At 52.9% G+C, this 22,571-nt stretch overlaps 1 protein-coding gene across 3 annotated transcripts in view; it reads left to right on the top strand.

Annotated features, from left to right (window-relative positions):
- Positions 1 to 22,571, top strand: part of ABCA3 (ATP binding cassette subfamily A member 3) — a 60,361-nt gene that overhangs the window by 25,189 nt on the left and 12,601 nt on the right. For 2 of the 3 annotated variants that reach the window (XM_074028583.1, XM_005590973.5), the window contains 10 exons: positions 4,451 to 4,624; positions 7,969 to 8,150; positions 11,558 to 11,701; positions 12,176 to 12,305; positions 13,059 to 13,213; positions 13,436 to 13,591; positions 13,799 to 14,009; positions 15,752 to 15,902; positions 19,025 to 19,123; positions 21,344 to 21,530. In XM_074028583.1, coding sequence (XP_073884684.1) covers positions 4,451 to 4,624; positions 7,969 to 8,150; positions 11,558 to 11,701; positions 12,176 to 12,305; positions 13,059 to 13,213; positions 13,436 to 13,591; positions 13,799 to 14,009; positions 15,752 to 15,902; positions 19,025 to 19,123; positions 21,344 to 21,530 — 1,589 coding nt within the window. Of the gene's footprint in view, positions 1 to 4,450; positions 4,625 to 7,968; positions 8,151 to 11,557; positions 11,702 to 12,175; positions 12,306 to 13,058; positions 13,214 to 13,435; positions 13,592 to 13,798; positions 14,010 to 15,751; positions 15,903 to 19,024; positions 19,124 to 21,343; positions 21,531 to 21,756; positions 21,956 to 22,571 lie in introns of those variants that run through there. The other variant, XM_074028584.1, reaches the window with a different exon arrangement.

Raw genomic sequence — 22,571 nt, 5'->3', positions numbered from 1 at the left:
CTATAGGCGCCCGCCACCTCGCCCGGCTAGTTTTTTGTATTTTTTAGTAGAGACGGGGTTTCACTGTGTTAGTCAGGATGGTCTCGATGTCCTGACCTCGTGATCCGCCCGTCTCGGCCTCCCAAAGTGCTGGGATTACAGGCGTGAGCCACCGCGCCCGGCCAGCTTTTTTTTTTTTTTTTTTTTTAGAGATGAGTTCTCACCATGTTTCCCAGGCTGGTCTGGAACTCCTGATCTCAAGTGATCCTCCTACCTCAGCCTCTCAAAGCATTGGGATTACAGGTGTGAGCCAACATGCCTGACCTCCTAACTTTTATTGTTGTCTAGTTTGTTTTATCATTTAAGAAAACCTAAGTGACCAGGGATGGTAGCTCACACCTGTAATCCCAGCACTTTAGAAGGCCAAGGCAGGAGGATCACTTGAGCCCAGGAGTTTAAGACCAGCCTAGGCAACATGGAAAAACCCTCTAAAAAAAAAGTTTAAAAGTTAGCCAGGTGACCGGGCACAGTGGCTCACGCCTGTAATCCCAGCACTTTGGGAGGCCAAGGAGGGCGGATCATGAGGTCAGGAAATGGAGACCATCCTGGCTAACACAGTGAAACCCCATCTCTACTAAAAATACAAAAAATTAGCCAGGCATGGTGGCGGTGCCTATAGTCCCAGCTACTCAGGAGGCTGAGGCAGGAGAATGGCGTGAGCCCGGGAGGTGGAGCTTGCAGTGAGCCGAGATCGTGCCACTGCACTCCAGCCTGGGCGACAGCGAGACTCCGTCTCAAATAAATAAATAAATAAATAAATAAAATAAAAATTAGCCAGGTGTGGTGGCACAGCCCTGTGGTCCTAGCTACTTGGGAGGCTGAGATGGGAGGATTGCCTAAGCCCAGGAGGCAGATGTTGAAGTGAGCTGAGTTTGTAACACTGCATTCCAGCTTGGGTAATGAGAGGGACCCTATCTCAAAAAAAAAAAAAAATCATAAACAGTTGTTTCCTATGTGCCATTCCTGTGCTTTACCAACATATTTGATGTGCATGTGATTTTCGTGTACCCAGCCTCTTTAGAGTCACTCTTCTCTGTGTCGAAGCACATCTTTGAGTAGTTCTTCTAGTAGGTATTGGTGAGTGGTCGATGCTTTTCACTTTGTACGTCCAAAGGTGTCTTTATTTTGCCCTCACTCCTGTATAGTATTTTAGCTGCCTGTGAAATTCTCCACAGATAGGTACTCTCCCTTGGCAATTTTATAATGTTATCTTATTGCCATCTGATACTCATTGTTGGTGGGAAGTTTGCTGAAAGTCTAGGTGTGATTTTTCTTTATGAACATTTCGATCTGAGGGCTCATGTGTCTTTGGTTAGAATTTCAATGAGATTTCTGGTAGTATCTCATCAGACTGTTCTGTGTGTGTGTGTGTGTGTGTGTAAAATCCATACAATTTATGGCCGGACGCCGTCTCACGCCTGTAATCCCAGCACTTTGAGAGGCTGAGGCGGGTGAATCATGAGGTCAGAAGATCGAGACCATCCTGGCCACCATGGTGAAACCTCATCTCTCCAAAAAAAAAAAAAAAAAGCAAAAATTAGCCGGGCGTGATTGTAATGGCGGGCACCTGTAGTCCCAGCTACTCGGGAGGCTGAGGCAGGAGAATTGCTTGAACCCAGGAGGCGGAGGTTGCAGTGAGCCGAGATTGTGCCACTGCACTCCAGCCTGGCAACAGAGCAAGACTCCGTCTGAAGAAAAAAAAAAAGAAAAGAAAAGGAAAAAAAAAAGGCTGGGCGTGGTGCTTCACGCCTTTAATCCCAGCATTTTGGGAGGCCAAGGTGGGCAGATCATCTGAGGTTGGAAGTTCGAGACCAGCCTGACCAACATGGAGAAACCCAGTCTCTACTAAAAATACAATATTAGCCGGGCATGGTGCCCCATGCCTGTAATCCCAGCTACTCGGGAGGCTGAGGCAGGAGAATCGCTTGAACCCGGGAGGCAGAGGTTGTGGTGAGCCAAGATCACGCCACTGCACTCCAGCCTGGGCAACAAGAGCAAAACTTGGTCTCAAAAAAAAAGAAAAAATTACCACTGTGGCCGATTTAAGTATTCACGTCGTTGTGCAGCCACCCCCATGTCCACCTTCAGAATAGTTTTCATGTTTCCCGACTGAAACTCAGTCCCTGTGAAACACTGACTCCCCCGCCCCCATTCCCTGGAAACCAGCCTCCTACTTCCTGTCCCTATGAGTTTGATGACTCTAGGGACTTCATGTAAGAGGAATCGTACAGTGTTTATATGCTGTGCCTGGCTTATTTCACTGAGCATAGCATCCCCAAGGTTCCTCTGTGTTGAAGCCTGAATTCCCCTCCTTTTCAAGACTAGATGATATTCCATAGTATAGATGGGCCACATTTTGTTTACTTGTTCATCTGTCGACGGACTCTTGGGTGCCCCTACTTTGTGGCTGTTATGAGTGTGCTGTGCTGGACACGGGTCCCTGCTTTTAATTCTTTGGGTGTACACCCAGAAGTGAAGTTGCTGAATCCTATGGCAATTCCGTGTTTAACTTTTGAGAAACTGCCAGACTGTCTTTCCTGCACTGTCTGTACCTCTTGGTATTCCCACCAGCAGTGCACAGGTTGCCAGCCTCCTGCATCCTCCTGAACACCTGTTGTTTTCTGATTGATTGTTTTTTATAGTCACCATCCTAATGGGTGTGAGGAGGTATCTCTCAGTCTTTCACATCTCTTAAGTACTTTTTTTTTTTCTTTTTGTTTTGAGACGGAGTGTCGCTCTGTTGCCCAGGCTGAGTATAGTGGCACAATTGGCTCACTGCAACCTCCGCCTCCCGGATTCAAGCGATTCTCCTGCCTCAGCCTCCCAAATAGCTGGGATTACAGGCTCCTGCCACCATGCCTGGCTAATTTTTGTATTTTTAGTAGAAACTGGGTTTTGCCATGTTGTCCAGGCTGGTCTCAAACTCCTGACCTCAAGTGATCCTCCCACCTCCGTCTCCCAGAGTGCTGGGATTATAGGCATGAGCCACCATGCCTGGCTTCTTAATTTCTTTTTCTTTTTAACTATAACAACCCCCTTTCTTCTTCTTCTTCTTTTTTTTTTTTTTCTGACAGAGTCTCACTCTGTCGCCCAGGCTGGAGTCTCGCTTTGTCGCCCAGGCTGGAGTGCAGTGGTGCGATCTCCGGTCATTGCAAGCTCCGCCACCTCCCCGGTTAACACCATTCTCCTGCCTCAGCCTCCCTAGAAGCTGGGACTACAGGCGCCCGCCACCACGCCTGGCTAATTTTTTTGTATTTTCAGTAGAGACAGGGTTTCACCGTGGTTGCCAGGATGGTCTCGATCTCCTGACCTCATGATCCACCAGCCTCAGCCTCCCAAAGTGCTGGGATTACAGGCGTGAGCCACTGCGCCCAGCCTCCTTAATAATTTTTAAGGATAAAAAAGGGTCTTAAGACCAAAGATTTTGATGGCCAGGCACGGTGGCTCAGACGTGTAATCCCAACACTTTGGGAGGCCGAGGCGGGAGGATCCCTTGGGCCTAGGAGCATTAGACTAGCCCTGACAAAGTAGGGAGACCCATCTCTATAAAAAAAAATTTAAAAATTAGCTAGGCATGGTACTGCATGCCTGTTGGTCCCAGCTACTCTCCCTAGCTGGAGGTGGGAGGACCTCGGGCCCAGGAGGTAGAGGCTACAGTGAGCCCCACTGTACTCCAGCCTAGGTGACAGAGGGAAATTCAATCTCAAAAGGAAAAAAAAAAAAGAAAGAAAACCAAAGAGTTTGAGCACTGCTGGCATGGACAGAAAGCATGCCCATCTCTCCGCTCTCAGTAATCCACTCACTCACGTCTTCCGGGTCCTTCTCACACGTCACCTCCTCGAAGCCTTTCCGGCTGTCGGGAGCCTCTTCTCCCATCCTGCGCCTCCTTGCTGCATCCAGCATGTGTCTCCATCCAGCACACCTTGCTCTCTGTCTCCCCGCTAGATTCCAGGCATGGGAGGGGAGGGGTTTTCTCTGTTTTATGTGGGGCTGCCTCCCTCGTGCCTGGAAAAGAGTGGGTGCTCAGCGCGTATCTGACGAATGAATGAATGAACGAAAGAGAGAGATCCGGCAGCCCAGGCAGAAATGGGGCTTAGGCGGGAATCAGGGGCTTGGGATCAGCCACGTCAGGTGTGCGGTGTCAGGGAGGCAGCTGGATGGGAGGCAGAGGAGGGGCTGGAGCTGTTGGTGTGGGGGTCCCTGGGATGGGGGCACCACTTGGAGAAGAGGCTGCTGGCCACGCCTGATGTCCCCACCCGTGCCGGGGCTTGTGTCTCGTGTGGACGGCAGGTGCCGGGAGCAGGTTGGGTGGCTCGGCCCCAGGAGGAGGGGCTTCCCTGTACCCCTGGGAGCCCAAGCCCCTTCTGAGGGCACTGACGCTCATGCCCCCCCGGTCTTCCAACACCTGCAGCCAACATGGCAGCAGCCTTCGGCGGTTTTCTCTACTTCTTCACCTACATCCCCTACTTCTTCGTGGCCCCTCGGTACAACTGGATGACTCTGAGCCAGAAGCTCTGCTCCTGCCTCCTGTCCAACGTTGCCATGGCAATGGGAGCCCAGCTCATCGGGAAATTTGAGGCGAAAGGTGAGTGTTTGCCTTGCCCAGCCTGTTCTTTCTGAATCAGTAACCTTCGAGAGCACCCAGACACAAGTGCCGCCAACAGCAAGGCTCCACCTGGGACGGTTGGTAGGCTGTTGGGACCGCTGAAGGCAGCAGCATCCGCAGACAGTGCTGAGTGTGGGCTGGGTAGCTGGGCACGGCCCCGGGCGAGGGAAGCTCAGCTGCATGGCACAGCCACAGGTGATGGGAGCCACAGGGCAGTGGGCCGAAGAAACCCAAAGCTCGGAGGACAAGAGGGTTGGAACATCCAGCAGCGCTGGCATCACACACATATCTGACTGATGCTGGGATCTAACTCAATGACCTGAGCCTCTTTGAGCTTTCATTTTTTTTTTTTTTAAATTTTAAATATTTTATAGAGATGGGGTCTAACTATGTTGCTCAGCCTGGTTTCAAACTCCTGACCTCAAGCTATCCTCCTGCCTCAGCCTCCTGAATAGCCAGGATTACAGGTGTGAGCCACCACATCTGGCCTCTTCCAGCTTCCTGAGACATTCAAAATGATTATATCAGAGAGGCTGGGCACAGTGGCTCATGGCTGTAATCCCAGCACTTTGGGAGGCCGAGGTGGGCAGATCATGAGGTCAGGAGATCGAGACCATCCTGGCTAACACGGTGAAACCCTGTCTATACTAAAAACACAAAAAATTAGCTGGGCATGGTGGCGGGTGCCTGTAGTACCAACTACTTGGGAGGCTGAGACAGGAGAATGGCATGAACCCGGGAGGCGGAGCTTGCAGTGAGCTGAGATCATGCCACTGCACTCCAGCCTGGGCGACAGACTCCATCCCAAAAAAAAAAAAAAAATTACTACATCAGAGATCTCAGAGTCTAGGGTTTTAAGGACTTTTTTTTTTTTTTTTTGACAGAATCTCACTCTGTTTCCCAGGTTGGAGGGCACTGATGTGATCTTGGCTCACTGCAACCTCTGCCTATGGGCTCAAGTGATCCTCGCACCTCAGCCTCCCAAGTACCTGGGATCACAAGCATGCACCACCATGCCCGTCTAATTTTTTTGTATTTTTAGCAGAGGGGTTTTGCCATGTTGGCCAGGCTCGTCTTGAACTCTTGACCTCGTGACCTGCCCTTGGCCTCCCAAAGTGCTAAGATTACAGGTGTGAGCCACTGAGGCTGGCTGGTTTTGAGGGCTTCTGATGAACCACTGCTCTTAGTAAAGGGTAGAATTAGCATCTTCCCAGTGCCTTCTGCATTGACTAGTGATGGCAGCAGAGACGCCTGAGAGAGAAACAAGTGATAAATGACAGCATTTTTTTTCTTTTCTTTTTTGTTTTTTGAGACAGGGTCTCACTGTGTCACCCAGCCTGGAGTGCAATGGCACCATCACGACTCACTTTTTTTCTTAATTTTTATGAAATTAATTAAGTAAAACACTTCGTTGGTCAGCCTTTGGCCTATGGGCTCTCATTCTGCAAGGCCCGCCATGGGCACCAAACCTGGCCTGAGACCCTCCAGTTAGGCCCCCTCCCAACATTGCTGCATTGGGGGTCAAGTCTCCAACACATGAATTTGGGGGGCCCAGTCAAGCCATGGCACCATGCAGTTCCTAGCTGCAGCTTGCAAAGGTCTGGGTCTGTGGAAGGAGGTGGGAGTGTCCAGTGTTGCTTTGTCTTTCATTAGAATGATTCTTTGCAGTCGGCAGTGTCTTCTGACACTTTAGCTTTTACATTATCTGTGTTTCCACGTTTCCTAGTGTGTTGATAAAATGTAGACTTTGTTCTTTTGCTTTCTTTTTAACAATTTTTTTTTAGACACAGGGTCTTACTCCATTGCCCAGGCTGGAGTGCAGTAGCATGATAATAGCTCACTGTAGCCTCGACTTTCCAGACTCAAGTGATCCTCCCACCTCAGCCTCCTGAGTAGCTGGGACCACAAGCACGTACCACCATACCTGGCTAATTTGTCTGTGTTGCCTAGGCTGGTCTCAAACTCCTGGCCTCAAGTAGTCCTCCTGTGTCAGCCTCCTAACGTGCTAGGATTACAGATGTGAGCCACCACACCCAGCTAGAGTGAATTTTCTTAAAACAGACAAATCTCTGGTTGTTTGAAAGTGCAAATTCACCAAGGCTGGAGAGCATTATTTTCTTCGGGGTCCTTGGCCAAACAGAAGGTGTTTGGATACACAGATCCCCAGCGCTGTCAGGACTGCAATGTTGGCAAACCAGAGAGAAGATGAGAAACATGAGCTCCATTAAAGAGAGCTTTACACATGTTTGAAATATTTCTGTGATTAAAAAAGACTTACGGCCAAGGCAGGAAGAAGGAATTTGAGGCAGGAGTTTGAGACCAGCCTGGACAACATAGCAAGACCCCGTCACTACAAAATTAAAATGTGAAAAAAGAGTAATACTAGGCTAGATGGGGTGGCTCACACCTGTAATCCCAGCACTTTGGGAGGCCAAGGTGGGTAGATTACTCAAGGTCAGGAGTCCAAGACCAGCCTGGCCAACATGGCGAAACCCTGTCTCTACTAAAAATACAAAAATTGGTGGGGCATGGTGTCTCACGTCTGTAATCCCAGCACTTTGGGAGGCCGAGGCAGGCGGATGATGGGGTGAAGAGATCGAGACCATCCTGACCAACATGGCGCAACTCGATCTCTACTAAAAATACAGAAATTAGCTGGACGTGGTGGCGTGCCCCTGTAGTCCCAGCTACTCGGGAGGCTAAGGCAGGAGAACCACTTGAACACGGGAGGAGGAGGTTGCAGCGAGCCGAGATCGTGCCACTGCACTCCAGCCTGGCAACAGAGTGAGACTCCATCTAAAAAAAAAAAATTAACCAGGTGTGGTGTCATGCTCCTGTAATCCCAGCTACTCTGAAGGCTGAGGCAGGAGAATCATTTGAACTGCGGAGGCAGAGGTTGCAGTGGGCCAAGGTCACACTACTGCACTCCAGCCTAGGCGACAGAGCAAGACTCCATCTCAAAAAAAAAAAAAAGATTTATGCTAAATGCACATTGACCCACATTGGCCTTAGCGAAATCATAGATGTGGGTGCATATGTATGTGTGTACATATGTGCATATATGTCACAGATTAATTGCAGGCCCGTCTAGTCAGTGAATGAGCTGTTGCTAGTCTGTGACTTAATGATTTTGTAATCTGCATTTATCTTCCAGACTTGAAGAAAGCTGTCCAACTTGTTATAAAACCAGGAAGGGAAAAGGCATGCCGACCAAGCAGTGACCGTGCAAGGTCACACGTGCACACGCGTGCCACCAGGGGCTTCAGGGTCCCTGGGCCCCCAGCCTGCTGGCTTTCAGGCCACTTTCCTGGTGTGTCTTCCAGGCATGGGCATCCAGTGGCGAGACCTCCTGAGTCCCGTCAACGTGGACGACGACTTCTGCTTCGGGCAGGTGCTGGGGATGCTGCTGCTGGACTCTGTGCTTTATGGCCTGGTGACCTGGTACATGGAGGCTGTCTTCCCAGGGCAGTTCGGCGTGCCTCAGCCCTGGTACTTCTTCATCCTGGTGAGTTCTGATGCCCGGCTCCTGATCTGCCGCCTCTGTGGGTGCAGAGGTGTCCCCAGTGCCTGCTCAGGGACCCCTCCAAGTCCCCAGCATGCAGCGCCTGCGTGGGGCTGGGACAGAGAACCCTGCCCTGTGCACAGGGAGTGGCGTGTCCCCGAGGGCCCTTGGGACTAGTTCACAGAGAGGTAAAGACCCACCATGCCCAAGAGAAATCCTTCTGCTCCAGAGCCTGACACAGGGGTGCAAAAAAAGGGCTGCTCTGGCCCCCTCTCTGCAAGACCCACGCACACAGCCTCTGCTGCCCACCTGCCTCCTCAACTCCTGCCTCCTTTCTCGTAAAAAGTATCCGATTGTGCTTTCTGCCTACAAAATCTGGCTTCTTATAAAAATGATCGCATTCCTGGAATCTGTAGCTCAGTCCTACTGGTGAGATGAACACTGTTGACATTTGGTATGTACTTTGCCGAGTTTCCTTCTCTTCACTTACTGTCATAGAGCACATATGGATGGACATATAGCATAGCTTCATTTGTTTTATAAAAATGTGATTGGAGGCCTGGTGTGGTGGCTCACGCCTGTAATCCCAGCACTTTGGGAGGCCGAGACAGGCGGATCACCTGAGGTCAGAAGTTTGAGACCAGCCTGGCCAACATGGCGAAACCCCGTTTCTACTAAAGAAATACAAAAAAAAAAAAAATTAGCTGGGTGTGGTGGCAGGCGTCTGTAACCCCAGCTACTCAGGAGGCTGAGGCAGGTAGAATTGCTTGAACCCGGGAGGCAGAGGTTGCAGTGAGCTGAAACTGGACACAGTTGCTCATCCTTGTAATCCCAGCACTTTGGGAGGCTGAGGTGGAAGGATGACTTGAGGCCAGGAGTTAGAGACCAGCCTGGGCAACATAGTGAAGCCCCCATCTCTACAAAATAAATAAAAAATTAAAAAAATTAGCCAGGTGGCACATGCCTGTGGTCCCCACTACTTGGGAGGCGGAGGCAGAAGAATCACTTGAGCCCAGGAGATGGAGGCTGCAGTGAGCCGTGTTCACCACACTCCAACTTTGGTGACAAAATGAGAACCTGTCTCAAAAAAAAAAAAAAAGAATCATATTGTTAAAAATGCTTGGCCGGGCGCGGTGGCTCAAGCCTGTAATCCCAGCACTTTGGGAGGCCGAGACGGGCGGATCACGAGGTCGGGAGATCGAGACCATCCTGGCTAACATGGTGAAACCCCGTCTCTACTAAAAAAATACAAAAAACTAGCCGGGCGAGGTGGCGGGCGCCTGTAGTCCCAGCTACTGGGGAGGCTGAGGCAGGAGAATGGCGTAAACCCGGGAGGCGGAGCTTGCAGTGAGCTGAGATCCGGCCACTGCACTCCAGCCTGGGCGGCAGAGCGAGACTCCGTCTCAAAAAAAAAAAAAAAAAAAAATGCTTAAAAGTTGCTTTTCTTAACCTAACAGTACAACTCAGATATCTTAAATACATATACGTATTTGTCTATTTATAAATATAGTTTTAAATTATCTAAACATATTGATAAATGTTGTTATATTTACAAATATATTTCTCTCTAAGTATATACCTTTTTAAGAAGCACTTTCATTTATAGTGACACACAGTATTCCATCCTGTGAGCTCATCACCACATACTTAACTAAGTCCCTACCGATGGCTAGTTAAGGTCATTTTTTTTTTTTTTTTTTTTTTGAGACGGAGTCTCGCTCTGTCCCCTATGCTGGAGTGCAGTGGCACCATCTCGGCTCACTGTAAGCTCCGCCTCCCACAGTGCTGGGATTACAGGCATGAGCCACCGCGCCCCGCCTAAGGTCATTTTTTTTTTTCTTTGATTCGGAGGCTAGTTCTGTTGCCCAGGCTAGAGTGCAGTGGCATGATCTCAGCTCACTGCACCCTCCACCTCCCAGGTTCAAGTGATTCTCCTGCCTCAGCCTCCTGAGTAGCTGGGATTACAGGCGTGCAACACCACACCAAGCTATTTTTTTTTTTGTATTTTTATTAGAGACGGGGTTTCACCATGTTGGCCAGGCTGGTCTTGAACTCCTGACCTCAGGTAATGCACCCTCCTCAGCCTCCCAAAGTGCTGGGACTATAGACGTGAGCCACCACCTCTGGCCAAGGCCATTTCTGGTTTCATTCTTCGATTCCACAAATATTTATCAAGTGTCCTCTATTTTAATTCATCAACTGTAAGATGACACTGATCATTAGAGGTAATGGTTACTTTGTCTATCACCAAGAAAGAAAACTGCCACAGTTACACTGTGGCATTTTATGATTTAAGATGCATTCTGATTTTTTTTTTTTTTTTTTTGAGACAGAGTCTCACTCTGTTGCCCAGGCTGGAGTGCAGTGGCGCTATCTCGGCTCACTGCAAGCTCTGCTTCCCGGGTTCACGCCATTCTCCTGCCTCAGCCTCCTGAGTAGCTAGGACTACAGGCGCCCGCCACCACGCCCAGCTAATTTTTTTGTATTTTTAGTAGAGATGGGGTTTCACCGTGTTAGCCAGGATGGTCTTGATCTCCGGACCTGGTGATCCACCCGCCTCAGCCTCCCAAAGTGCTGGGATTACAGGCATGAGCCACCGCACCCAGCCAAGATGCATTCTGATTTTAAAATAACTTTACATATGAGAGCTATGTCCCTGAGAACCAGTGGAGTGCAGTGTGTGCCGTACGCCCTTCCGGATGCTGGAAGTGCACTGGGCATGGAGCTGAGGGTGAACGAGTCCCTGCCCCGCAGCTGCGCTGGCGCTGATCCTGCCAAGGCACTGCTTCCACCTTCCCTGGTGCTCTGCCCGCACCACTGTGCCAACTGCATCCATGTAGGCACCAGGCTGTCCTCGAGGGCAGTGTGTGAAGTGTGTGACTGTGTTCTTACCCCATGCACTGAGCTGTTTCTGTGATGGCCACAGAGAAGATGGGAAGAGGCTTCCTTGTACTAGAGGGAGCATGGCGCCTTCAGCTTCTCTTGCTTACAGTCATGAGCTCACGTGGGGCTTGAGCAAAGAAACAGCCCGGTTGGCATGGGGACACAGCTTCCTTTCCATTTTGGCCCCAACATCCCTCTGGACTGGAGCGTTAGATAACTTCTCTCTGTATGAAATTTCATAGCTGACAAACTCCCTTTCCCCTGTATCGGATCTGAGTTCATCTTCACAAGCCTGTGTGTAACCGTTACACCCACTCACCAGGTTAGGAAACTGAGGCTTAGAACCTTCACAGGGATGAAACAAGTCAGGGCGCTCTGGGGCTGTCCCTGAGCGGCGCCTTCTCCACAGCAGTGTTGCGAAGGCCTGGGACGGAGGGTGCGTGGCTGTGTGCATCTAGTGTGTCTGCTGGTTGTTGCTTTGCTCATCACAAACAGAACAAACTGACAGCTGTCTGCTTCCCTCCCAGCCCTCCTATTGGTGTGGGAAGCCAAGGGCAGTTGCAGGGAAGGAGGAAGAAGACAGTGACCCTGAGAAAGAGCTCAGAAACGAGTACTTTGAAGCTGAGCCAGAGGACCTGGTGGCTGGGATCAAGATCAAGCACCTGTCCAAGGTGCCACCTCCTGTGGGGACAGGGAGGGTCGGGGCTGCTAGGACCATGGGGAAGACTTACCAACATGGCGGGTGAGACCTCATGGCCCGCCATGTACTCCCTCTGAGCCTTGCCACTTCCTGCCCTGAAAGAGGGCAGGAACCCTCTGCTGCCCTCTAACCAGTTCCTCAGGGCACAGACCACATCTCCAGCTTCTCAGGAAATGCCAGACTCAGCCATCCAGCAGTGCCTCGGCCTCATGGGCCTCGCAGGGTTGCAGAGACACTGAGGGTGTCTGGGACGTGTTGGGGCTGGGGGAGACCAGAGGGGAGCAGCCAGGAGCAGCATCTGCCCGAAACATCCCTCCCCTCTGCACACTGATGGTGACGCTAGGCTTGGTTCCTTCTGAGACGCTTGGGCAGGGGAGCAGGAGAGGCCTTGGCCATGGGCCTCGGGGCTGTGGGTAGCCCAGGGCAGCCTCTGCCTTTCCTGCAGGTGTTCAGGGTGGGGAACAAGGACAGGGCAGCCGTCAGAGACCTGAACCTGAACCTTTACGAGGGACAGATCACTGTCCTGCTGGGCCACAATGGCGCCGGGAAGACCACCACCCTTTCCATGCTCACAGGTGAGGACTGGACGGCCTCACGTCCCCTGCCACCGGCAGGCCCCCCTTTAACATCATCTCAGCGCAAGCCCCGCCTCATTCCCTCAACGGGGCTTTCGGGCCTTCCCCAACCACAGCGGCAAGAGATGCGCCTCAGCCCCGCAGGCCCAGCGGGACATGCAGGGACTTCCCTCCTTACTGCCTCCGTCCAGGACATGCCGGGGGACCCCCAGGGACCCCTGCCCTCCTCACCGCCTCTGTCCAGGACATGCCGGGGGACCCCCAGGGACCCCTGCCCTCCTCACTGCCTCTGTTGGTGGATGCCCGAGCTTGACGGGGTCAGTAAAAACAGGCCACACAGGAGCAGCTCAACCCCATGCTAATTCTGTCACCAAACCCCCCTCTTAGAGCTCTCCCCTGTGCACCACACCCCCTGCTGGCATTTCATTCTGTCTTCCCCAGGCACCAAGGTGTCTGGCAGTGGCACAGGCTGGGACCTGGGGCAGGGACTGATTGTGGTGACTCGTCTGTGTGTGTGTGACGTGGGTTTCTCGCTAACCAGCTGTGCATCCCGGTGGCAGGGCTGTTTCCATGCCGCTTCTTTTTCCCACTGGCCCAGCTGAAGCCCACCCCGGTGGGAGCGGGGTTCCCGGCCCTCTCAAGGGCACGGTCCTCAGAGGAAATTAGGGGAGACAGACGGGGTAGGGGCCATTACCCCAGGTGCTGACGAGCAGGATCTTCATGCTCAATGTGGGGTCTCCTGCTGGGCCCCAGGTCTCTTTCCCCCCACCAGTGGACGGGCATACATCAGCGGGTATGAAATTTCCCAGGACATGGTTCAGATCCGGAAGAGCCTGGGCCTGTGCCCGCAGCACGACATCCTGTTTGACAACTTGACAGTCGCAGAGCACCTTTATTTCTATGCCCAGGTGAGCTGGGGGCCAGGGGTGTCCTGGGGTGTTTCCACTGATGTGCTCGAGCTTCCGGGGCAGTCTTCCAAGAAGCTAAACTGGAGGAGGGGAGCCAGAAGGACAGGAGCCAGGGTTCTGAGTGCAGCCACGTCAGAGAGAGGTTCCTCTCACCAGAAACTCTCTGGCCAGGGTCAGCCTTCTGCCAGGAGCCTGCATTCCCTGCATCCCCTGTCGTTGCAGCTGAAGGGCCTGTCGCGCCAGAAGTGCCCTGAAGAAGTCAAGCAGATGCTGCACATCATCGGCCTGGAGGACAAGTGGAACTCACGGAGCCGCTTCCTGAGCGGGGGCATGAGGCGCAAGCTCTCCATCGGCATCGCCCTCATCGCAGGCTCCAAGGTGCGGCGGTGGGACTGGAGGCAGTGGGCTCCCCTCCTGCGCGACCTGGGCTGGCCCTTCCGCCATGGCCCAGGCACCTTGGCCCTTGACTCCCCAGACAAGGCCATCACCATCTTTGGAGGACTCGAGCTGACTCTGCGAACCCCTTGATGGGCCAGCCTGGGGTGTGGCTCTACCAGCGTCATGAGGCTGTGTCTCTGCCTCCAGGTGCTGATACTGGACGAGCCCACCTCGGGCATGGACGCCATCTCCAGGAGGGCCATCTGGGACCTTCTGCAGCGGCAGAAAAGTGACCGCACCATCGTGCTGACCACCCACTTCATGGACGAGGCTGACCTGCTGGGAGACCGCATCGCCATCATGGCCAAGGGGGAGCTGCAGTGCTGCGGGTCCTCACTGTTCCTCAAGCAGAAATATGGTGAGTGGTGGGGCCAGCCCGCAACGGGGTCGGTGTCCTGGCTGCTGTGCTGAGGGAATGGCTGCTACCCACATGAAGGGCCCTGAGATCAGGCAGCGGTAGCCTTTTCTGGACCTCCTGTCTGTTGCCTTTGGGTGGAGAGCCCAACCGGGCAGGGGGGCTTGTGAGAGGGAAGAGGCAGGAAACGGAGCTGAAAGTCTCAATTTGGTTAGGATGTAGTTCAGCCATGACCAGAAAAACAGAGGCCAAGCCCAGTGCCACGGAGCAGCACTGCCCTTGGAGAGGCCGACACACGCACCAACGTGGCAGCTCCCTCGTAAGAGCAGCTCACAGCATGGCCAGGGCCAGCGGCTGACGGGATCTGGGCCCAGGCCTCTGACTGTGCAACTGCAGCTTCCCTTTCAAGGTCACCTCCTGGTCCAGCACGGTCCGGGTGTACCAGCGTCCCCCACATTCTGATAGGAGGTGGAGCAAAGACATAGGAGCCCTCTTCCCCTTAGGACACCCCCCAACCCCAAGTGCACATCCCACTTCTGCCCCCTAGTGACTGAGTGGCAACCCAGTGTGGTCAGCAGCAGGCTGGAGGAGATGGCCTGGCAGCCACGTGCTCAGCCAAGATACCAGAGTTTTGTTACCAAGAGGGAGGAGAACAGACCTTCGGAGATATGGAACCATCCACCACAGCCTCTGAGAGTTCCACTGGCCACTTCCTGCCCCACTGCCCAGTTGGCAGAGCCACTGCTCTTCCTGGGCCTGGCATCCTTGTCTCTAAAGAGGACATGGGGCTGGGCATGGTGGCTCACCGCCTGTAATCCCAGCACTTTGGGAGGCTAAGGCAGGCAGATCACTTGAGGTCAGGAGTTCAAGACCAGCCTGGCCAACAAGAGACAGCTACATGGCCCTGTGAAGCAAAAGGAAGCCAGGAAGGTAACAAGTAAGGGTCCAGAGAACTTCAGTTTTGTTTCTGGGAATACTGTGCACATTTAAAGTGTAACACATGACTCCAGAACCATGATGATAAGTTTTACACAACACTCAACACCTGTCACTACTGTCTGTACTAAAAATACAAAAAAAACTAGCCAGGTATGGCGGTGCATGCCTGTAATCCCAGCTACATGGGGAGGCTAAGGCAGGAGAATCACTTGAATCAAGGAGGTGGAAGTTAAAGTGAGCCAGGATTGTGTGGCTGCACTCCAGCCTGGGTGACAGAGTGAGACTCTTGTCTCAAAAAAAAAAAAAGGACATGGAATTCCATCTCCATCTTCTGCACGGTGACGTTGGGGAAGAGGTGAGATGCATCTATGATAGTGCCGTGCAGTGTGGTCCTGCAGCCAGTAGCTCTTGCTCCTGCTGCTGCTGACAGTCCCTTCCTAGAACCGCACCATAACCGTCAGTGTTAACCCCACAAGAGAGAAGCCCTCACACGTGGTCCGTCGCTGCTGCTCATATCCTTCCCTGGTGCTTGTACAGTTAGAGTGAGACCCCACCTTCCAGCAGGTGGCCCTGACAGTGCTCAGCACCCTAGATCCCCAGTAGCTCTTCCCAGCAGGAGCAGGAGGCAAGATCCTCGGGACAGCACGGGGAGCTCCAAGATACATTCATTCTGCTTCAGCTGCCCACCTCCGGTTCTCTGGTCTCCTTCCCACCAGCTTGCCTGGTGTGAGCCCTAGAGATCCCGGGTGGGCATGAAGAGACCTGGGGGATCAGCCAAAGATCTCACACGTGGCCCTCTGTTCCAGGTGCCGGCTATCACATGACGCTGGTGAAGGAGCCACACTGCAACCCCGAAGGCATCTCCCAGTTGGTCCACCACCACGTCCCCAACGCCACGCTGGAGAGCAGCGCTGGGGCTGAGCTGTCTTTCATCCTTCCCAGAGAGAGCACACACAGGTACGCCTCCCAGGGAGGGCACGCACAGGTATATATCCAAGATGGAATCCCCGTGGGCCATGAGGGCTTGGTGCTCAGAGGCACCTGCTCTGCCCCTCTCTGGCCTGGCCAGTCGGCACTCTTAGACCCTCAGCCTGGGCACCATCAGCCCAGACGAATCTGCTTGGCTGGGTCCTAGGTGCCAAGCCTCCTAGCAAGGAGAAACGTAATTAGGACCTGAAAAGGAGAAGCACCTATCTGACTCACCAAACGGGTGCTCAGTGCTTATGCAGGGCTCACACTCCCCCTTCTGTCACCAGGTTCAACACAGGCTGCAGCTGCACTCAGAACTACTCGTGAAACTGAGAGTCTGTATTTGTACACAGGTGGTGAATCTGGTCTCAGTGTCAGAGCTGGAGATGTTAGCACCTGCTCATCACTGTCTCATACACACGGCAGAACCAGCAAGGGGAGGGAAGCCAGTTTTCTATGATAGTATCAGTCTGGATATTATCTGGATAATATCAGTTGGTTGTACTTTTCTCCAGTTTGTTGTTTGTTTGATTTCGTCAGATTTTTTTTCCATTTTACATTTTTTTTTTTTTTTTTTGAGATGGAGTCTCACTGTGTCGCCCAGGCTGGAGTGCAGTGGCGCGATCTCGGCTCACTGCAAGCTCCGCCTCCTGGGTTTACGCCATTCTCCTGCCTCAGCCTCCTGAGTAGCTGGGACTACAGGCGCCCGCCACCGCGCCCGGCTAATTTTTTGTATTTTTAGTAGAGACGGGGTTTCACCGTGGTCTCGATCTCCTGACCTTGTGATCCGCCCGCCTCAGCCTCCCAAAGTGCTGGGATTAACAGGCGTGAGCCACCGCGCCCGGCCCTATTTTATTGTTATTTATTTATTATTTGTTTTGAGATGGAGCCTCACTCTGCTGCCCAGTCCGGAGTGCAGTGGCACGATTTCGGCTCACTGCAACCTCCGCCTGCCAGGTTCAAGCGATTCTCCTGCCTCAGCCTCCCAAGTAGCTTGGGACTACAGGCGTGCGCCACCATGCCCGGCTAATTTTTGTATTTTTAGGTTTCACCATGTTGGCCAGGCTGGTCTCAAACTCCTAACCTCAGGTGATCCACCCACCTCGGCCTCCCAAAGTGCTGAGATCTCAGGCAAGAGTCACCATGCCTGGCCACATTCATTTATTTTAAAGACAAGGTCTTGCTCTGTCACCCAGGCTGGAGTGCAGCGGCGCAGTCATAACTCACTGCAGCCTTGAATTCCTGGGCTCAAGTGATCTTCCCACCTCAGCCTCCCAAGTAGCTGGGACTACAGGTGTGTATCAACATGTCCGGCTACTTTTTTTATTTCTTTGTAGAGATGGGGTCTTGTTATGTTGCCCAAGCTGGTCTTGAACTCCTGGGTTCAAGTGATCCTTCCGCCTCAGCCTCCCAGAGTTCTGGGATTACAGGCGTGAGCCACTGCACCTGGCCTAACTTTTGTACTTAATGTAGCAACATCCTTTCTCTTGTGATTTCTTCTATTAATTTTATTCTTAGAAAGTGTTTCCCACTTGTGTGCAGTGGCTCATGCCTGTAATCCCAACACTTTGGGAGGCCAAGGCGGATGGATCACGAGCTCAGGAGTTGGAGACTAGCCTGACCAACATGGTGAACCCCTGTCTCTACTAAAAATACAAAAATTAGCCGGGCATGGTGGTGGGAGCCTGTAATCCCAGCTACTCAGGAGGCTGAGGCAGGAGAATGGCATGAACCCAGGAGCAGAGGTTGCGCTGAGCCAAGATCACGCCGCTGCACCCCTGCACTCCAGCCTGGGAAACAGAGCGAGACTCTGTCTCAAAAAAAAAGAAAGAAAACCAGGGAATCAAACCATATGAACCTCACTTTTAGCCAGGCATGAGCAACCATGCCTGTCATTCCAACACTTCCAGAAGCCAAGGCAGAAGGAGAAGGAGACCAGCTTGGGTGACATAGTGAGACCCCATCTCTACAAAAAAATTAAAAATTAGCCACATGGCCGGGCACGGTGGCTCACGCCTGTAATCCCAGCACTTTGGGAGGTCGAGGCGGGTGGATCACAAGGTCAGGAGATCAAGACGATCTTGGCTAACACAGTGAAACCCCGTCTCTACTAAAAATACAAAAAATTAGCCGGGCATGGTGGCAGGCACCTGTAGTCCCAGTTCCTCGGGAGGCTGAGGCAGGAGACGGGTGTGAACCCGGGAGGCGGAGCTTGCAGTGAGCCGAGATCGCGCCACTGCACTCCAGCCCGGGCGACAGAGCGAAACTCCATCTCAAGAAAAAAAAGAAAAAAAAAGGCATTTCAAGGAGTTAACCTCCTGTGGCCCCTCCTCCATTCTACAGGGAGGTGGAATGGGGGGTGATTCATTTTAGTTTAGTTTAGTTTAGTTTTTGGAGATGGAGTCTTGGTCTGTTGCCCAGGCTAGAGTCCAGTGGTGCGATCTCAGCTCACCACAACCTCTACCTCCCGGGTTCAAGCAATTCTCCTGCCTCATCCTCCCAAGTAGCTGGGATTACAGGCACAAGCCGCCATGACTGGGTAGTGTTTTTTTGTTTTTTGTTTTGTTTTGTTTTTTGTATTTTAGTAGAGACAGTTTCACCATGTTGCTCAGGCTGGTCTCGAACTCCTGAGCTCAGGCAATTCACCCACCTCGGCCTCCCAAAGTGCTAGGATTACAGGTGTGAGCTGCTGCACCTGGCCTCTTTATTTTATTTATTTATTTATTTATTTATTTATTTATTTATTTTGAGACAGAGTTTCACTCTGCCGCCCAGGCTGGAGTGCAGTGGCACAATCTCAGCTCACTGCAGCCTCCACCACCTGGGTTCAGGTGATTCTTCTGCCTCTGCCTTCTGAGTAGCTGGGACTACAGGCACCTGCCACCACATATGACTAATTTTTTATGTTTTTAATAGAGACAGGTTTCACCATGTTGACTAGGCTGGTATCGAATTCATGGTCACCTCAGGTGATCTGCCCGCCTCGGCGTCCCAAAGTGCTGGGGTTACAGGCGTGAGCCACTGTGCCCGGCCGAGGGGGTGATGCTTTAGGAACAAATTATCTAGAAAGTCACTGAGAAGTGACTCATCATGCTGGGTCTGTTTTTCAGGTTTGAAGGTCTCTTTGCTAAACTGGAGAAGAAGCAGAAAGAGCTGGGCATTGCCAGCTTTGGGGCATCCATCACCACCATGGAGGAAGTCTTCCTTCGGTCAGTAAATGTGTGTTTCCGTCCACCTAGGACTGGGCTCAGTGCTGCAGAGGATTTTCTTTTTTTTCTTTTCTTTCTTTCTTTTTTTTTTTTTTTTTGAGATAGAGTCACACTCTGTTGCCCAGGCTCGAGTGCAATGGTGCGATCTCGGCTCACTGCAACCTCCGCCTCCTGGGTTCAAGAGATTCTCCTGCCTCAGTCTCCTGAGTAGCTGGGATTACAGGCATGCACCACTACACCCCGCGAATTTTGTGTTTTTAGTAGAGATGGGTTTTCTCCATGTTGGTCAGGCTGGTCTCAAACTCCTGACCTCAAGTAGTCCGCCCGCCTCAGCCTCCCAAAGTGCTGAGATTACAGGCATGAGTCACTGCGCCCGGCCGAGGACCTTTTTTAAAAGTGCAGTGATAAACAGTCACCTCGGTTATGATCCCGAATGCCCACGTGAGGCTGGAGGAACAGCCCAGGATGGGGCAGGGCAGTGGCTGCTGTCAGAGCCCCAAGTGCAGACTGTGACTGTCAGCAGCACTAGTGTTCGTGGGAAACAGCAGCACACGTGAGGGGTCTGCATGGCCCTGGGGTCCCTTCCAGACCCACCATCTAGCACACGGTGTCAGAGGCGTGCCCAGCTTTTCTTGGGCTTAGATCATCCTTGGGGGATACCTGTGTCCTTAATGAAGATGGGAACTATCTCCTCCAGACTCTCAGAACTGCACAGGGGCTGGGCGCGGTGGCTCACGCCTGTCATCCCAGCACTTTGGGAGGCCGAGGCAGGTGATCGCTTGAGCCCAGGAGTTTGAGACCAGCCTGGTCAACATGGTGAAACCCCATCTCTCTCTCTCTTTTTTTTTTTTGAGACAGTGTCTCGCTCTGTCGCCCAGGCTGGAGTGCAGTGGAGCAATCTCAGCTCACTGCAACCTCCACCTCCCAGATTCAAGCGATTCTCCTGCCTCAGCCTCAGTAGCTGGGACTGCAGGCACATGTCATTACGCCCGGCTAGTTTTTTTGTATTTTTAGCAGAGATGGGGTTTTGCCACACTAGTCTGGAACTCCCTACCTCAGGTGACCCTCCTGAGGATCCGTGCTGGGATTATAGGCATGAGCCACCATGCCCAGCCACCATCTCTACTAAAACTACAAAAATTAGCCAGGCGTGGTGGCACACACCTGTAATCTCAGCTACTTGGGAGGCTGAGGCAGGAGAATCAATTGAACCTGAGAAGTGGAGGTTGCAGTGAACTGAGATTGTACCACTGCACTCCAGCCTGGGGGACAGAGCAAAACCCTGTGTCAAAATGAAAAGAAAAAAACGTGAGATAGGTTTTCCTCCTTGGGTAGCCCACAACCTAGAGGAGGCGACAGAATAGGTGATCATACATGTAGGACATGGTGGTGCATGCTCTGGGGACATCTGTCCAGGGGACCACATGTCCAGCAACAGACCCAGGGAAACCAGGCCAGGCGAGGCGGCAGAGGGAAGGACGGACTGCCCACTAACCTGTATCCCGCACAGGACCGAGCACTGACTGACTTTCCGCGAATCCTGGTTGAAGGAAGGAAGCGTGAACATAGGAAAAAGAAACCACGGGCTGGCCTGGAGTCAGCCAGCTCCGACTCCAGTCAGTCAGCCCTCTCTCCAGTGAGGGAGAAGGGCTCTGGCAAGGGCCAGAGGAGCGGGTACCTAGGCCTCACAGCGGCCTGCACGCAGGAGCAGGAAGCGGGTGGGCAGGGCTCACACAGCTCCAAGGGTGGCCTGATGAGGTTGCTTAGCCAGCCGGGGGATGCCTCCTGCCTGCTGCAGCCTCAGTGGTGTTTCCTAATTGGTGGGGAGTTCTAGGAAGGGGTGTGTGTGTGTGTGTGTGTGTGTGTGTGTGTGTGTGTGACGTAATTCACATAATATTAAAAAATCACCTCCTCTGCCAGGCGTGGTGGTTCATGCCTGTAATCCCAGCACTTTGAGAGGCCAAGGTGGGTGGATCACTTGAGGTCAGGAGTTCGAGACCAGCCAGGCCAACATGGTGAAACCCTCTCTCTACTAAAAATACGAAAATTAGCTGTGCATGGTGGCCAGAGACACTGATGAGTGAGGGAACGCATAGGCAGGTGCATGAGCAAGCCAAGGACTGCGGTGACACTGCTCCCCTCAGTGCCTCTCAACACAGCCCCTCCCTCCACCCGCCCCGGGAGCTGGGTCCTGACGGGTCTGCGTGTGTGTCGGCACAGGGTCGGGAAGCTGGTAGACAGCAGCATGGACATCCAGGCCATCCAGCTGCCTGCCCTGCAGTACCAGCACGAGAGGCGTGCCAGCGACTGGGCTGTGGACAGCAGCCTCTGTGGGGCCATGGACCCCTCCGACGGCATTGGAGCCCTCATCGAAGAGGAGCATACCGCTGTCAAGCTCAACACTGGGGTGAGTGCCCAGGCGCGTGGGCAGGCAGCGGGGGAAGGGCGAACAGCCCCCAAACACCTCATGTGAGCCGATGCAGAGGAGAGGCTGTGAGGGCGGAAACAGGGTCTGAGAGAGTCAGCGCACCGGGCAGAGGGCAGGCAGAGGGCGGGCAGCGGCTCACACTGCATGGGTCAGCAGGGAGAAGCGTCTGAATGGAACAACTGGAATTTCTCATGCTCTACCTCAGGCCCAGCGCCCTGCTCAACAGGAACTTGCCGGGTGCCCAGCTCTGTGTTGAGGAGGCTTTCCAGCAGCCAACGACGGGGAGGGGGGTTGCTGCACCTGGTTCACAGATGGGAAACCGAGGCCTGGGCCAAAGTCAAATGTGACAGAGTGACAGAGCTCAGTCTGATCCCTGGTCAGCCTGATCTCAAAGCCCTGACACTCTCTGCCTTGGAGGACCAGGAAGGGAAGAAGCTGGAGAACAAGGCAGTCAGGCTGGTGGGGAGGCTCAGCCATTTGTTTCCTGTGACCTGCATGGTGGTGTCTCCTTGAGGCAGGGGGAGGGCAGGGGATGGCAGCTGGTCCTCTACTGTCCTGAGACAATGAAACTGTATCTGGGCCGGATGTGGTGGCTCACGCCTCTAATCACAGCACATTGGGAGGCCAAGGCAGGCAGATCACTTGAGGTCAGTAGTTCAAGACCAGCCTAGGCCAACATGACAAAACCCCGTCTCTACTAAAACTACAAAAATTAGTTGGGCATGGTGGTGGGCGCCTGTAATCCCAGCTACTTGGGAGGCTGAGGCAGGAGAATCGCTTGAACCCAGGAGGCGGAGGTTGCAGTGAGCTGAGATCACACCACTGCACTCCACCACAGGGGACAGAGTGACCCTGTCTCAAGAAAATAAAATAAATAGTGTCCACCTTGCCTCCATGGCCACTGTGAGGCTCCCAGTACCAATGTGCACGGCCCCATGGAGACCTGCAGAGTATGCACAGGCGAGCCTGCCACGTGGTGCACTGAGCTCCCCCCACAGCCATTTCAATGCTCCGGGAGTC

The sequence above is a fragment of the Macaca fascicularis genome, chromosome 20, assembly GCF_037993035.2.
Source record: "Macaca fascicularis isolate 582-1 chromosome 20, T2T-MFA8v1.1".
NCBI classification, from domain to species: Eukaryota; Metazoa; Chordata; class Mammalia; order Primates; family Cercopithecidae; genus Macaca; species Macaca fascicularis.
Note: the sequence above shows the minus strand (reverse complement) of the source record. Positions and strands in the feature narration are given on the sequence as shown.